This window comes from Pteropus vampyrus, unplaced genomic scaffold (assembly GCF_000151845.1).
Source record: "Pteropus vampyrus isolate Shadow unplaced genomic scaffold, Pvam_2.0 Scaffold514, whole genome shotgun sequence".
NCBI classification, from domain to species: Eukaryota; Metazoa; Chordata; class Mammalia; order Chiroptera; family Pteropodidae; genus Pteropus; species Pteropus vampyrus.
Genome location: NW_011889295.1, coordinates 240,390 through 256,993, shown reverse-complemented (window position 1 = coordinate 256,993; position 16,604 = coordinate 240,390). Strand labels below are relative to the sequence as shown.

At 51.0% G+C, this 16,604-nt stretch overlaps 1 protein-coding gene across 1 annotated transcript in view; it reads right to left on the bottom strand.

Moving 5' to 3' along the window:
* The window catches only part of PTK2 (protein tyrosine kinase 2), a 179,194-nt gene that overhangs the window by 32,674 nt on the left and 129,916 nt on the right, over window positions 1-16,604 (bottom strand). Inside the window, exons 17-23 of the mRNA XM_023524973.1 lie at window positions 16,452-16,536; window positions 15,241-15,341; window positions 13,512-13,627; window positions 12,607-12,707; window positions 9,476-9,565; window positions 6,488-6,808; window positions 5,453-5,559 (exon numbers count right to left, since the gene is read on the bottom strand). Coding sequence (XP_023380741.1) covers window positions 5,453-5,559; window positions 6,488-6,808; window positions 9,476-9,565; window positions 12,607-12,707; window positions 13,512-13,627; window positions 15,241-15,341; window positions 16,452-16,536 — 921 coding nt within the window. The remainder of the gene's footprint in view (window positions 1-5,452; window positions 5,560-6,487; window positions 6,809-9,475; window positions 9,566-12,606; window positions 12,708-13,511; window positions 13,628-15,240; window positions 15,342-16,451; window positions 16,537-16,604) is intronic.

Below are 16,604 nucleotides of genomic sequence, written 5' to 3'. Positions count from 1 at the left end.
TAACTACAACGAAGGTGTGCGTGCAAAGCTCTGAACAGCTGTGTGGCCGAACGTCATGAGGGTGAGGACGATCCTCCGATGAGGATCAGTGAAGACATAATTTTAGTGGAAATGATTTAAATTTTACATCAAATTCCCATTAAATGTAGATTTACTACTTACTTTTTATTACTGGAAAGGCTAAAGATAAAAAACCAACCAACCAAGAAACAAACCAAAAAACCCCTTAAAGTTCAGACGCCGGGAACACTCTGAGATGTGCGTGGGGACAGCTGGGAAAGATCACTCTCCTAGACGCTGTCGTGATCCCACAGGGCGGCGGAGAGACGGGGGCTGCTGCTTCGATACCGAGGAGGAGTTCACACTCCGCCTCCGGAAGGAATTTTGGAAGCAAATACAAAAACACCTAAAAAAGCACACGGCGAAGGAGCACAGGTAACCTCACCTCATGAACCAAACCTAGAGCTTTTAATTCAGAGTTTACATTTTAGGATAAGTAAATGAAAAGTCAAAAAGGATTTTTAAAAACTTGTATAAGATGCTTTTCACAGATTGAAAATTATAAATCCATGTCTCTATAAAGTGTCAAAAAGATATGCTTTGTATTTTGGTATCTGTAATAACGGCAAACACTTTTAATTCAAATCACCAGTTTAAAAGGTAACTGATCATTTTTCTGTACCCTAAGACCCCCAGGTCCCCCCTGGACCTTCGGGAAAAGCTTTGCCGTCTCCACTGCCACTGGAGCCGTGCACACAGTGTGTGTACTACAGGAGCCGTGTTCAGTTGGAGGATTTTAGATGACTTCATTTAATCCTGAAAACTAGAGTGTAGGTGGGATCTGTGATCCTGCTCTGACAGGGAGGCTAAGCTGCCTGCCCAAGGCAACATGACCTTTTCAAACTTCTTTTTAAACTCTAACCTTCATGATATAAAATACCTAACTCTAAACACCGGGCTAAACTCCTCCGAAGTCAAGTGCTCTCTGTGCTTGTTACACACACACACACACACACACACACACACACACACACGCACACTTACGCTATAGGTGTTGCTGGCTTGAACTGGCAGCCTCACAGATCAACTGAAATAGTCTGTGTGCTGAGATATTTTGTAACTTCACTTGGGTATGATATTAAGATATGAATATGAAAAAAGAATGTAATAAATTTGAGACTGCAGCCACTCCAAGCTAAGTCACGACCCTGACCGAAGAGATCACTCCAAGGCCAGCTTTGTATAAGGTTAACAGCAAACATGACACTATTAAGCTAAAATAACAAACAAACATACACCCTCCACCCCCAAGCTGTAGAGGAGGCTATGTGTTGTGTATACGGTTTGAGTTCTCAACAAGTAACCACAGGCCCCAGCTCACCCGCACCAGCTTGGCTTGCCTCTAGCTTGCCTCAAGTCATCCCTGTAGAGACGAAGCCTTCTCAAAAACTTCCAGAACTGTTCCTCACTATATCTGGGGTTCCAGAGGGCCACAGCAACAAGATGCAACACACTCCAGGTGTGGTGACAAAATAAATATACTGAATAGGGCAGTTATCTTCAAACTAACATACAGAGACCATGTCACACTTCAAAGTCCTTGGTGGGGGGGCCCTGTGCACACGTCAGCGATGTTGCCATTTTTGGGGGGGACTTTCTTTGGTTGATACTTAAATAAAAGAGAACCAGCTACAAGAGTTCCTTGCCATCCTATTTTTTTTTTCTTTTAACAAAGCAATCTGAACTACTTGCTCACTGTCATAATTATGAAATGGAGAACTTAGTGACTCTGCCCATGTCTCAAATCATAGCACAGAGCATGAAGGCGGACGGCGGGGGCCGGACTGGGGGCGCTTGCTGGGAGCTCCAGCCCTGAGGCCTCAGGTCCGCTGCCGACCCTCACCGATTCCTTTCATTCGTACACTGCTAATGAAGAGACCGCCTACGTCCCGAGGACTGTGCACGTTAGGATGGGATTGTGTGTGAAGGTTCATTGAACGATGCGTGGTGACGGAAAGTCCTCGGAAACGCTGGTCTTTAATGTCCAAACTGGTAAAGCTAACTGGGGAGGGCGACACTTGCTGTCAACGAGCACAGCGCTGGTCCTAAAGGTGACCCGACCAGCTCAGTGACGGCAAGCCCCCTCGACATTACAGATCGCGGCCGGGGCGGCATATACTGGCAGGTGTCCTCTGGGACAGGCGGCTCAGGTGATGTGTCCGCATGCCACGCTTTGGCGCACGCCCGCAGTGGATCGGTGGCCCAGACGCACGGGCACCTGCCGAGGCCGCAGCCGCGCCGGCCATGCTGCGGAATGGCCTGCAGGAGGGTCCGCCCCGGGGCACCGCTGCGCCACCAAGGCCGCCACACGCCCAGCGGGCATCTCGGACGCAGACTCACTGAAAGACGCTCCCTAGGGTGCTCAAGCGACAAGTGTCCCGACGGCGCCAGGGGGAAGGATCGCAGCCCCACCCATGGCGGAAGGCGCAAACTGCGTGCGTCCCCCACGGACGACGCTGCACGGCGGCGACAGCGGCCCACGGCCACGGGGTCACGGCCAATCTTGCACTGCATGCTGAGAAAGCACAGCTGAGCGACGTGGGGGCGGGGGCGGGGGTCTCAGCCAGGCGGGGCGCCGCGGTCCGTGCTTCCCCTGGGTGGGGGGCAGCGGGCCTTCGGGGTGCCTCCGTGCAGCTCTCCTGTTCTGGATGCTGGTGACGTGTGCGCCCACGCTGTGAAAACTCAATGAGTTGCTCACCTCCTGGTATGTTTACGTGTTCGCATCTTTGTACGTCAATAAAAAGTTTTAAAAAGTATACAACTGAAACTGGCATATTACTGTCTGCCAACTACGACTGAAAAAAAACTCACTGAATTGTACAGTGTAAATACAAGCAACTAATAGTCTATTACATTTCAATAAAGCTGGAAAGAATTTTAAAAAATATAAAAGTTATGGTATGAAAATTTTAATTGATAATTTTTTCATTGCCTTTCTTTGTCTAAAAAGGATTAAGAAGCTGCACGTTAACGTAAAACGTTTCCCTAAACTGATATAAAACTGATACATTTTTTTTTATAATGACACGAGTCAAGCAGAGCACCGCTGGGAACAGCACACTGGAACGTAAGCGCCGAAAAGGCAAATACTAAAGCTGTGCGTTGGTTTCCTTGGCAGAGTATCTATCAAAGAATTAACTGAATTAAACAGCCGTGAGACGACTTCTTCATTCAAAAGATATTTAGTGTGCTCTTATAACCTGTCAGTCATCCGGCACAAACATGGCAGGGTGCACAGATTAAGAGAAATTCCCCCGATGAGGGGTGTTGTACCCTTGCTGGTAGGCCACCTCCAGGTTACTCTCATTCTGTTGCTCAGGGAATTCGCGTCTGTGAATGAGAGACAGGTGTACGGAGGACAGGCTGAGTCACTGAGACCGACCTGGGAAAGTAGGACTCAAGTACTTTATGACTTTGTCTAACAAGAGTCACCCTGAGAGCCGCTTTTCTCCCATTTATAATAGAGTAAAAAACATGGCCAAAGATGAGTGGAATCTCACAGCGATTTGAGTCTGTGCAAAATTTTCTTTTAAGGTAGACAAGGAGAGTGGGATTTGGGAAACATTTTTAGCTGCTCTGAGGTAAGGACTATCCAAAACTTACTACTCTGTTAACATCTTGGACATAGTTAAAGTTCTGAAAACCTCAAATAAAAGAATGTATCTAATTACTGTGATACACTGTTACATGTAAGTGACCTGGCAATTACATTATAGCTAAATTTTATTGACCTATTTGGTAGCCATATTATACATATTCTAAGGCAAAGTTAAACTTTTCTGACTAAATCAGAACAACACAGACTGAATCAATGCTCATGACCTATGCTAATGGGGCACAAGAAGAAACACATCAATTATAGTTACGTTTACGTGTGTATAGGTACGTGAATAAAAATAATTCTTTTTAGTTGTAAAAATTCATCGTGGATAGTTTCGAGAGCTAATTCACCCTCAAGGAGCGGGCTTGGGTTAAGGTTACGGTTAGCTCACATGCGCTAAGCCGCGGGTTCAGTGGCTTCCCGACCCCTTACTGGGTCCGGGCTCCTGGCCCGGAGGGGCGGCGACACCGAGGTGAGTATGACGATCCCTGTCCTCAAGGAGCTTCAGTCTAGTAGGGGATGAGACATACTAGACTGTGAGCTCCTCGAGGGCAGGAAAAGTGTTCTGGTCACCCTGCCCCGTGACCAGCGCCAGGCCCGGCTATCGTGGCGCACGCCGTGTCTGTGGCACCGAGCACGGGATGCAGCCAGGCGTGGCAGTGTGGGGCGACGGGACAAGAGCGAGTGCTCTGGAGGCCCCGAGGGCAGAGGCCAGTCTGCTGGGAAGCCAGGAAGAGCCAGCGCGGGGAAGGCAGAGGCTGAGCGAGGTGGGCAGGGCTCCGAGAGCTGGAAGAGAAGATGCTCTAGGCCGAGAGGCGGAAAGCGATGCGAAGACGCCATCCGGCCAGGACGGAGGGAGCCCTCGCTGCCGCTCTGGAAGCGGCCACCTGATGCGGGGAGCAGCGGGCACCCCCAAAGCCCGCACGGAGTGAGGGGGCCACTCTTCCTCGGCCACGATCCAGGAAGATCGACTCATGAGTCATGCCGGACAGGGACAGACGGGAGGGCAAGCCGGGAGGTGGTCTGCGGACACTGCAGCGAGGCCTCTCCAGCAATCGGCTGAGTCCAAGATGGCGACGAAGACAAAGTCACCACCGTCACCCACAGGAGGTGAGGGCGAGAGCTGGCCGCGAGGAGTTTAAAAGGCAGGTAGGTGGAGAGCAGAGAAAAGGGCAGGACAGAAGCGGACGGCAGACGGAGGCGAGAAGCAAAGCCTCAACGGCCGGAGAACCAGGAGGCCGAGAAGGGAAGGCCGGCCAGTGCCAGAGCGATGGCGGAGGGGCAGCGGCCAGGGGACAAGGTGTCGCGGAGGCGGGGAGATGCACTCGGAATTAGAGACGGGAGAAGTTTCCAGGACAGAAACTGTCACGTTGTGAGGAAAGATCGAGGAGGGACAAAAAATGATGATGATTTAGGGGCAAAACATGAAATAAAGCATGTCCAAAATCCAGCCCTCACAGTGAGAGGACACGTGACTAAGTTGTATAAGAATAGATGAGATTTTTGCTAAAAGAATGCTGGCTAGAAACGCTGAAGACCTATCATGTGACATAAAGAGCCGACCTGCTCTACGCGGCCCTAGCAAACAGGACTTGGGTGGGTGACTGGGGGGGACGGGAGCTGCCAGCCCTCTCTGGGACGTGCCTCTCACTGTGTCAGTAACGGCGGGACGTAAGCTCTGGAGCAGGACCATGTGCCATTTGCTACTGAATCCACTGAACGCAGCTTAGAACAAAGCAGCCACAGAGCCAACAGCGGCTGACAGGATCAGCCTCCTGCATTTCCGCTCACCGGCCTGAATTCTTCCCGGATCGTCTGCCCTGTCAGGAGCCTTGTCCAGCAGGCCGAGCTGCCGGAGAGGAGGCGAGGCTGCAGGAAGTTGAGAGAGAGTTCGAGCACTAGGGGGAAAGGCTGGGACAGATGAGCTCAGGGTCTCCTGGACCCTAATATTTGATAATTTTTATGAAAAAAGACTAAAATGTAGCAAATAAAATAAAAACAATTTCACATAAAACCAGAGAAGGACCCCAAATATAAAACTAGGCGACTCAGCAAACCAAGGTGCTGCCTGGTTGGTTATGTAATTAAGCTCCCTGCGCACACACGCATGTTATATGAGAATATCTTGTTTACCGGAGTATTACATCTCAATCTAGACTTTAACTCCACTGACTTCAACAACTGTTTGCTGAGCACGTGCCAGGTGCCTGGTCCTGAGCTCTGCGCTGGGGCCACAGAAACGAGAAGGCACAGCGGGGCGCACTGAGAACAGAGTCTGGCTGAGGACAGAGACGAGCAGACGAGAAAGCCACCGGGCCAGCCGCCCGGGCCGACTCCGCCCGGGCTCAGAGGCCTTGGCGCCTGAGAAGTCCCCGTGGGTGCCCTCCAGGGCGCTGGGAGCTGCGGCGGTTTGTCATCTGACAGTGCCTGCCACAGAGGACGAGCCACAAGAAGGCAGGCAGCGTGGCTATGCCCGTGGAGGCAGGGCTGACTAGGGAGGGCTCCTGCAGGAGGTAGCGGCTGACCTGGGGCCTAAAGACTGAACTGAACAGGCCCGGCAGGAGTCAAGGGCATCTCTGAGACAGAAGACGGCACGTGGAAGGCGGCGAGCTGCGCTGGGAGGACCGGAAGCGGTCGGGTGGGCTGCAGGTGGATGCAGGGGCCGTGTGAGCTGACTCGAGACGACGCACGGGTCGCATGCCTGCGGCTCTCGTGGGCCACGCCACGTCAATTAGAAGTTAGGACAGAGAGGTGTGAGCGTAATTTGAAGTTCGCTAAGATTTTAAGATACAGTCTACTTAAGACTCTAGGAAGGCATAAGTAAACGCAACCCTACGCAAAAAGGTAATCCTGCTCGCCCCAGAACTAGGTCAGCCTCGGACGCACTGATAAGGGGCCCCGGGATGCCGCCCACGCCCGGCCCGCTCTTCCCCGACTCCCACCTGAGCTGGGCTTTGAGCTCGGTGAACCGGGGCCGCCTGCTGGGGTCGTAGGCCCAGCACTTCGTCATGAGGCTGTAGAGCGTCGGAGGGCAGTTTGGAGGCATCGGCAGCCGTTCCCCATTCTCGATCCGGCCGATCACGTCGTTGTTCTTCACGCCCTGGAAAGGCTTCACGCCGTGCATCAGGATCTCCCACATGCACACGCCTGGGGAACGGTGAACACAGACAGCGCGCTTAGCGGGGGCAGCCGCCGTGGGCCTCGGGGCAATCGGCCGCGTAGCGCAGCGTGCGAGGACCTCTTGCGAAATGCGAACGGCAACACTAATCTACCACCGTGTGACTACTGAAATACGAACTTATCAGAGGAAAAACCGTCATTTTTCGAAAGGTTTACTTCTCTAAAAATCCTGTGTCAGAAAATGGCCCAGCAGCTCTAGGGGCCCTTCCTGGCTTGATGGACCGGTTCACAACGAGCAGGAGGAATCCCAGACTGAGCGCCATCTCTGTCCCGCCTGCTCACGACCACAGCAGCTGGCCTGAGGTCCACCGAAGACGATCCCAAAACATAAGCCGTACACTTCCAGAACGCTCAGGTCCCTTTAAAGTTGCCTTTTCTGAGCTGGCTGGTCCAGACCCAGGGGACACACTGGCATCACCACCTGGCTCAGCCACTCATCAGTCATCACGTTTCCCACAGGAACGTTTGGGACTTCTCACCCACAAAGTCCACGACCAACCTCAGAAAAGTTCACCTGCACCATTTAACCTAACGACAAGGGAACCGCAACAGCGCCGGCAGCCACGGGGGTGGCTTTCTCCTGGCGGCGTCTAACCCCCTCGGCACTTTGGCCCCGCCGGAGACCTTGCTGCCCGGACATGCCACGAATGCGCCTTTGCTCATGTTCACGCCTCTAACTTTATGCCTTTTGATTTTCCTCTTCACACAGTCTCCTCTTTTTAGGGCCGTCTGGGGGCGCCTGCGTGCGTCTCCTGACCCTCCTGGGGTGACCCCACCTCTCCTGCGTCGTAAGTGTGCATGCACCCTGAGAGCAGCTGCAGCTTTCCTCCCGCATCCTCAGCCCCAAAACGGTGCGCGCCTCCACAGAGGCGAGGCGCACACTCACGTGCAATGGAATCAGAGCCCAGAGTGCGATCATCCCCAAGTGGACAGTGCACGACAGAAAGAACGCCTTAGTCCTGCTTTGCTCACCAGAAGTCATGCCGTTATCAGAGCATACCAGGTCTCAGTTTGTGCGATCTCGGTGTATCTCCGGCACTCTTGAGTGGACAGGTGTAGTCCTTAATCCTCACGCCTTATGTTTTTTTAAGTACTATATTTATCAACCTTAAGATGCTACCATTACATAAGATACACCATTCTTTTATATGACCAAAGGTGGGGATGCTGCCACCTAAATTGTGACAGAATCCTTTGTTACCTCTTAGAATTATTTTATTCTTACCAAAGAGCTCTCTTAACTCATCCAGAGAAGAAATTAATAGCAGTAGGAACAAAACAGACCAAGTCTTCAAGGCCGCCACATAAAACATGCCCCCAATTAACACCAAAGGTGAAATGCCACGGATTTGCAACACATCCCAGCATCAGAAATGTTAAAATGTAGAAAAACAGGCATCTCAGAATCTCTGAAATCTGGAATTTCTTTAAAAGAATAAGAAAATTGCTCTCTGGGTCACACAGCTAACGAGTGAGGTCTTGGGACCTGAGGCCACATCAGGTGGCGTCCGGAGCCTTTTCTGCCACATCACACTACTTCCTGTTCCACTGAAGACTTCCTTCCTGTTTCTGGTATTAATGAAGGTACCAACACTAGTTACTAAAGATCAACAGCAAGTAAACAGAAGAAAGAATAAGAACAGAGACTTGATGTGTATAAAGCTGTTTTTATTTCTAGGAAAAAGGTATGTAAACCCACTACCACTCGGAAGCAGTTTAAAATTTGACGGAATATACGCACGAGACTATTCACAGGACCGACGTAAGCGTTACGACAGAGAGAGAAAGTGCAGAAACGCACGGGAAGGGAGTTGTTATGTCTGGCTTCGCGGCAATGGGACATTTCAGGTGATCTTGAAGGTGTGGCAGAGAGAACGCCAGCCGGAGGAGAGAGTTTACGGACAGGTGCTCCTGGCAGGAAGGCGGGTGGGGGAGGGCACAGCATCCATGTTATAAAGCATCGATAATGTTAAAACGCAGATAAAGTAGTTGAAGAAAGTGCACAGCGGATGAGAGCCACACGTCTGCACTCGTCGGAAGGAGCTGCAATGACTCACGGAGCAGAGGAGGACGACGGTGACCGACTTGGAGCAAGCGGGACGGGGCAGACTAGACATCAAAGGTAAAGCCACAGAAGATGAAGGGGCAAACTTTCGAGGCCCGAGACAGAGAGCGAGGTCAGAGCCCAGACAAAGGGCTGAGGTGCGACTTCGGACAGCCCGGGTTTGGGGGGTCACAGAACCGGGCAGACAGGTTGACTACGTAAAGCTGTTCGCGCAAAAAGAACGGGCAACATGGGAAAAGGAATCGGGAAGGAAGATGTCTCTCTCCGCGAGGGGAGAGGGAATCGGGAAGGAAGGTGTCTCTCTCCGCGAGGGGAGAAGGGAGGCAGACACACAACAGGGAGGAGCCACGGAAGAGGACGCAGAACAGAGGGACGCCGCGGAAGCCGCGCCCGGAAGCCAGCGCGCGTGCGAGCGCCGCGACCGTCCCACGAAGCCAAGAGGCGACTGGCGAAGGCGACGGGCGGGCGCGGGAAGGCGAACCAGCCCACACACTCCGCAGAGAAAGGACGCTCGGGTGTTCTGTAGAATGTGTGCAAGATGGAAAAACACAAAACTTCAGAATACTCACCAAACATCCACACATCACTAGCTGAGGTAAAACGTCGAAAATTGATTGACTCTGGAGCCATCCATTTAATAGGCAATTTTCCTTTGGAAGCTAGAAGATTAATTTTAGAAAGTGAATTTTCCTTGTGATCTGCTGAAGAATCTAACAGCTAGAACTAGCTGAGATTTTTTTTAGTAACCAAATATAAGCTTTAAATATTTGACCCCTGGGGCTTTCCGCTTCTTTAGGAGAAGTATTTCTCCTTTCCTCGATATCCAGAGGTCGTCTGGGGGAGAGTGGTCACGCTGGGGCAGGGACAGAAAACACTGCCGTCCTCGTCTCTCTGGAGAAAGGCGGGGCGCAGGGAGGAGAGCGCGCCCCGTCCGCCGGAGGAATCGGCCTGCAGCTCGGTTACCGGCTTGGCGGTTTCGCAGGCTGGACGCTAACGCACGGGCCGGATGCCGCGCTTTGGGGCTGGCCCGCTAGGACACAGTCCGTTCCCCTGCTCAAACGCCGAGCACTGAAGCCTGGGGACACGTGGACGTGCACACACGCATCTCACGGAGGTCGTCTTCAGTCCACAACGACCTCTCCTGGCAGCTACTCTTCTCTTAGAAATGAGGCACAAGTGTGTTACGTGACCTGCCCAAGGCCACCGCACCAGCAGGTGCCAGGAGGGAGGACACCTAAACCTGGCCAGCTGTCCCAGAGCCAGAGGTGCTTACATTGTGCTGATGGGCCGCCCGTCTCCCTCCTCCAGCTGGGAGGAACATACTTCTCATTGCCCTGCACGTCCACACGTGACCACGAAAGCATCGCGAGTACTGATTTGGGGTGTGACACATGTTAGTGCAGAGGCGAACGTGCAAACAAAGAACCCACAAATCACAAGGGCTGACTGTACCTTCACCAGTATGTGAAGACCGGGGGTGGCGGGGGTGGGGGGAGCAACGGAATGGAAAAGAATACTCCTTAGGAAGGCCTGGCGCAGGCCCTCCAGGGGCCCAAATCCTCCCCTGGTGCTGCAAAGGGAACGACTCATAGCCTCGCTAGACAGTCCTCTGCCTGTCGGGGGACAGGAGGACTGCCCGGGACGGGACGCCTTTCCTCCAGGAATTCTAGTTCCAGAAGGTAGGAGCAGTGTCTTGGGTGTGACGGAGATTCTGAATACGTGCCAAGTGCCCTGGAAGCAGAGGGAAACTGTGACCAAGAGCCTGTCAGGGCAGCCTGGGGGAGGGGACAAAGAGGAAGAGGGGACACCAAGGCAGGGGAATGAGGCCCAGCCCAGCGGGCTGGAGCAGGGGCCCAGCCCACTGTCCAGGGTCTGGACTTCCTTCCGCAGGCAGAGGGGGCCTCTGGAGGCTTTCATCTGGGGACAGTGACATTTGTCCTGTTTACTTTTCTCCATTTAACTTCAAGCACTTTCATGACAAACTGAGGTCGAATCCTGTTTGATTCCTTCAAAACTATCCTATGACTGTGCCCAGAACTGAAGGCTCCCAAATCTTTAGGGTTATTCTCCCGAAGCCCAATGGACCCAAGCTCGCTACCTTTCCAAGATGACAGTGTAAGTGTGTGTTTGTCCCTGTAAATGCTAAGTGACCTGTGGCCTCGGCCACCCCACTGTTTGGAGTTTAGCTTTGTACTGGAATTCCAAGACTTGGACTAGTTAGGATTTGAGCTGGACGTGAACTATTTTAAAACAGTGGACAGCTGACTTGGCCGTTTTCTTAAGTGACTTAAATAACCAAACTGAATAAATAACCAAATAATTTTCTTTTCACATAACAAAGGATCACTGCTAAAATTGCTTCAGGTTGCAGTACGCAGAAAGCGTATGGAAAGAGAACAGTCCCGAGCTAAAGCATAAAATAGAAAAGTCAAACAAACTGAGCAAGAAACTGGTCTTTGTAAAATGGCAGTAATAATGAGAATGCATACTAACAGCATGGTATGGATTCATACTGCGAGTCTTAGCTAAAGTGCTAGGAATGTGGAAACTTATTAAAACGCGTGTCGAATAATAATTTGAAGAAGCAATTCGATCTGATTCCAAGATTAGCAAAATTAAAGAAAAATCACAGGAACTAGACGTCATGGACCAGTCTCTGGAGTTAGGTGGCTGCAGATATGTGAGGCGGGCGCCTTTCACCAGACTGGCGCACACAACTCCGCCTGCTGCGAGGTATCTAACCACGTCCGCCGGCTGAAGGACACCTGGGCTGCTTCTAATTTTTGGCTACTAGAAATCAGCTAGAACATTTAAATACAGGCTTCGTGTGAACTTAGCATCATTTTCAGTTCTCCAGAGAAAGGCCCAGGAGCATCAGGGGGCTGTAGTGCTGTTGCATGTTTGGTTTTTTAAGAATCGGCAAAACTCTTTTCCGGAGGGGCTGTCCCGTTTCACATCCTCACCATCGACTTACGAGTGATTCAGTCTCTCCGCATCTTGGCCAGCACTGGGGATTAGCACTGTTCTCTATTTTAGCCACTCTGATGAGTGTGCAATGGCGTCTTACTGCAGCCTAGACTTGCGTCGCCCTCACGGACCACGCGCTTACTCGCCAACCATGCGTCCTCAGTAAAATCTCTCCTCGTACCTTCTGCCCATTTCCTGTCTTGTTGTTTTAACTCTTGAATGTTAAAAGTTATTTCTACATTCTAGATACTAGATACTAGTTCCTGTTGGATAGATATGAGGTTGGCAAAGATTTTCTCCCACTCTGTAGCTTGTCTTTTCATCTTTTTAACAGGGTCTTTTGCACGACAAAAACTTTTAATTTTGATGAGGCTGAATCTATCAATTTTTTCCTCTTATTGATCATACTTTTGGTGTCGAGTCTAAGGACTCTTCGCCTAGCCCTAGATATCAAAGATGTACTCCTATGTCTTTTCCCAGAAGTCCTACATTTTGTAACTGAGTGGGATCCATCTCGAGTTGGTGTGGAGTGGGGTTCGGGCTGCGGTCCAGTTACTGCGAGTGGATTACCAACACTCCAGCACCGCACCGTCTGCTGAAAAGCCCGGCCTTCCTCCACCGAGCTGACTTTACACTTGCCAACAATCAGCTGAGCATGTGTCTTAAAAACATCTTAAGAAATAAAAATCATTAACGAGCCTGAGTCTGCTTCTTATTATTAGTGATTTCTTACCTTTGTAGTAGGTACTGTCTTCCATATAGCGGGACAATCCAAAGTCTCCTAATTTCACACAATCATTTGAGGACACCAGAACATTCCGAGCAGCAATGTCCCTGATCAGGAAGAATTTGGGACAATAAATTTTAACACAAGGCAAATAAATCACAAACTCATCCACATCATATGAAGACATATAGGTACTTTGAAAGACGAGAAATTTATCATATACTCCAAAATTGGATACTTTTATTATTTTACTTCAAATGTATTCCTTATGGCAGATATTTAGTCATTAACAGGATAATCAGTATTTTGAATGATGGCAAAGTTTATCATCAAATAAGGAAATTGTCATTACTTTTCCCACAACCAACCTCACTACTGACAGACAGGGATACACAACCACGGTCTGTAACCGTGCTGTTCCCAAGAGACATCATTAAAGAGAGTAAAAGTCACCTTCTGAACTCCTGTAAGTACGTTTGCCGATGTGGTCTGTGCTAACGCTGGATAACAAAACTCGACACAAACCAGGCCAACGGACTGTAAGGGCTTTTACTTCCATTCACACTAGAGGCCAAAGTTATAATCGAAAATTCCAAAGAATGCCCTTAGATGTCACCTGTGACAATCTGTTTCAGGACCATAGTCCACTGCTCTAGTGCCCCGTACCGGCTCCCAGTAGTTTTTGTGGAAGGAATAACTGATCTGAGAGCAACGAGATATTTCCAACTCCTTGTGAAGACAGACCCTTTAGACGCATGTGTCAACATGCCACGACACTTCACTCGGCTGGGACACACGCAGCGAGACACGCCGGCACCGTGTACGATCGAGCCAAGCGGTACAAAGGGCCTCCCCCCATTTCTCCACTGCGTGCTACGAAGGCGGCGGAGCGGCGGGACGCCTGGACCCACCTGTGCACGAATCTTTTGCTTTCCAGGTAGGCGAGGGCCGTGCCCAGCTGGTAGGCGTACAGCACCAGCGACGCCAGGCCCAAGCTGTGCTTCCTGACCTGCAGGAACGACCGCAGCTTCGGGGCAGCAGCCGAGAGGAGAAGGAAAAAGGATTAGTGACAGGGACTCAAAATCAGCGCAAAGGAGCCATAGTCAACAACGATGCCGCCTATTTCCTAACGCGGTTTTCATAAGCAGGGCCTCGGTTCTCCCCTAATGACAGCAATGACAGAAACCATAACGAATGAAGCATACTAGCTCAGAAATTATGGTTAGTCGTTCTTTATTTGGAATCCCTTTTTAAAATTGGATTCTTCATGACTGTAGACAAATTTCTGGGGGAAAAAAAATACAGAAAGATGCTTCCAGGGAATGAACAAAAAGCATACTATAAAATACTGCTAAATAATAATAGTAGATCTGAGGACAGGTGACGAGGAGGGAGGAGAGGCAGGAAGCATTCTCCCTCCCACTCCCATGGGCTTTCGGGGACAGGAAGACAAAATGGTCACGTGTTGGGTACTTAGCCCACCACCCATGATTAATTCAGCTAAATGGTAACAGAGCAAAGAAAGGCAGAGGAATTTTACACTCCAAAAAATAAAGGAGAAACATTTAGCAAGTTTTTTAACCCAGAAGAATTAGCAAATTCTTCAAAATCAAAAGCAGAAAAAGTGTAAAAATGAGGTAAATACTCCATCGTATCCGGAAAGGTGGTGCAGAGGAGGACGAGACGCTGGGGAGCCTGAAGCTCCCTCCTCCCTCTGGGGACTCTGTCACCACACGGGGAGGAGGGCTCGAGGGCCACTGGGTAGGGCCCTTCGTGGGGGAGGGCTGAGGCCGCCATGAAGGGGACCGAAGACCCAAACTTCGCTTTGGCTCCTGGTAACGGGCAACCCCAATACTCATGAACAGCCAATCCGTGTCTGGTATCTTTTAAAAGGACGGACCGTGTGTCCTACTCTAGAAGGTTAAGCGACTGAGTTTCAGTACCAGAACATTAAGTTTAGGTATCTGAAAAATCCACTTGTGCTTATCCCCAAGCTGGCCAGCCACAGGGCCACCTGTGGCCTGCAGATGATAAGTAGGTGCTGGGCCCAGGCCACGGCCCAGGGTCTGACTCAGCAGGGCTGGGGCGGGGCGCAAGGATTTGCATTTCTACCGGGTTTCCAGGTGATTAAAGAGTTAGTTTCTGTACTCTGGAGAAGGTCGGATGAGGAGAGCTGTTCACACTCTTACTCACATTTTAAAGAGAAACTGTGACTAATGTTAGTCGGTCTAAGCCTCTGCCAGGTGAATTCTCTAGAAGATTAAGGAACTGTGCAGATTTACCTAAATTCTGCATTAATTTACCCAAACCCCACTAACATTGCTTCTTTCATCCTCGAATCACTGGGCTAGTTCCTCAGGCAACGGCATCGGCATCGGCATCGGAGGGCAGGCAGCAGCACCTGGTGGCCTGCAGCTTGCAGTCCTGACACCTTCGGCTGAGGGACTCGCTTGGGGACTCAATGATGAAGGCATGATACTCATGCTCTCTGAATCAAAACCCCGAGGCTCTGTGCGCATCCTGGACTTCCTTTCCTTAAACGGGGGACACCCACAGCGAGCGCAGACCGAGTGACTGCTCAGCATGAGACGGCCTGCACTGGCGGCCGGCCCGCGCGGGGCAGGCCCGAGCACGTGGTACCTCTCCGAGTGTGCACAGCTCCATGATGATCCAGACGGGGTTCTCCGTGATGACTCCGATCAGCTTCACGATGTGAGGGTGGTCGAACTGGCGCATCGTCACTGGGGGGACAGTGTCCACAGTTACTCCCCAGCAGGGTGCTGGGCGGTGACGGCTGGTGCCGTCTGTGTTTTCTCGGCCTGAACGCTCTACAGAAATAAACTAGCTGGGACAGAAGTCACTGCCGGGCCGGGCCTTGGACTTAGGCCAGAGACACAGGAGCGGGATTAAGCGTACACGTAGACCTAACTGATGAAATTACAATATGATTTCCTCTCCGACTTATTAACTTATCAGACTGCCACGTGGTGAATACTTATGGGAACAGAGTAGAAGGTAGTCATTTGAGGCACAAGGAATGAAGGACACTGAGATTCATTCGCACAACCAGCGTCTACCGAGAGCCTCTTACACGTTAAGCCCCGTGCCGGACACTGGGTCTGAACAGTGAGCAAAACAGACAGGGTCCTTGACCCCATGGAACTTAAGTTCTAGTGGGAGGGAGAGACAATAATAGTTTTGGAGCAGTGCATATTTAACTATGAATACTTAAGGAAGGGAGGGACATGGGCCTGTGACAAAGCTTTCTGAGGAGAGAGGATTTATGTGGTCAGAGGGGAAGGGACAGCCATGCAGAGGAGGAAGGGCACGCCAGCCTGAGGGCAGGTGGGAAAGAGCTGAGGGCTCCAGACAGACAGGAGCCCGCCCACGCTCCACAGAGACCTAGTCACACGGGACCCTCCCCAGGGGCTCCTCATGGGAGGTGTGAGCCGGAGCCCTGGAGGGGGAGGCTGCGGCGGGAGGAGGGGACTGTCACGTGGTCCTTGCTTCCTCCCTGATCTGTTAGCGCCGTCAGGGGCTGGTGGCACCTGGGCGAGGACCATCTCTACGAGTGCCCAGTTCCGGCATGAAGCTTAATGGTACAAGGCACCGAAGGATAAAGGGGCAGACGGCAAGTCAATCTACCTTTACACCCCAAACCCCAGGGCTTACCTGGAAAAATCTGTAGGTAGATATTGGTCTCTACGAACACAGGTATTAATTTACAAGGCAAGAAAAATGTAGTTATCTCATAAAAGCCAAAACATTCTTTTTCTTCCTCAGAGACAGTTTGGATTTCACTGATGGAAAGTCAAATGGAGTTAGTTCCACAGACATTTCTAGAAACTTACAGGCTTCTTGAAGGAATTTCTCTCTCACGCTGTCCGAAGTACAGTTTTTACATGTTTTAATTGCAACCGCCAAAGCTGGATTCTCCTGTGTTGGGGAAATCACAGAATCACACACACGCGCCAAAAGAGGTTCTCTGTACGACTCGGTGGCAC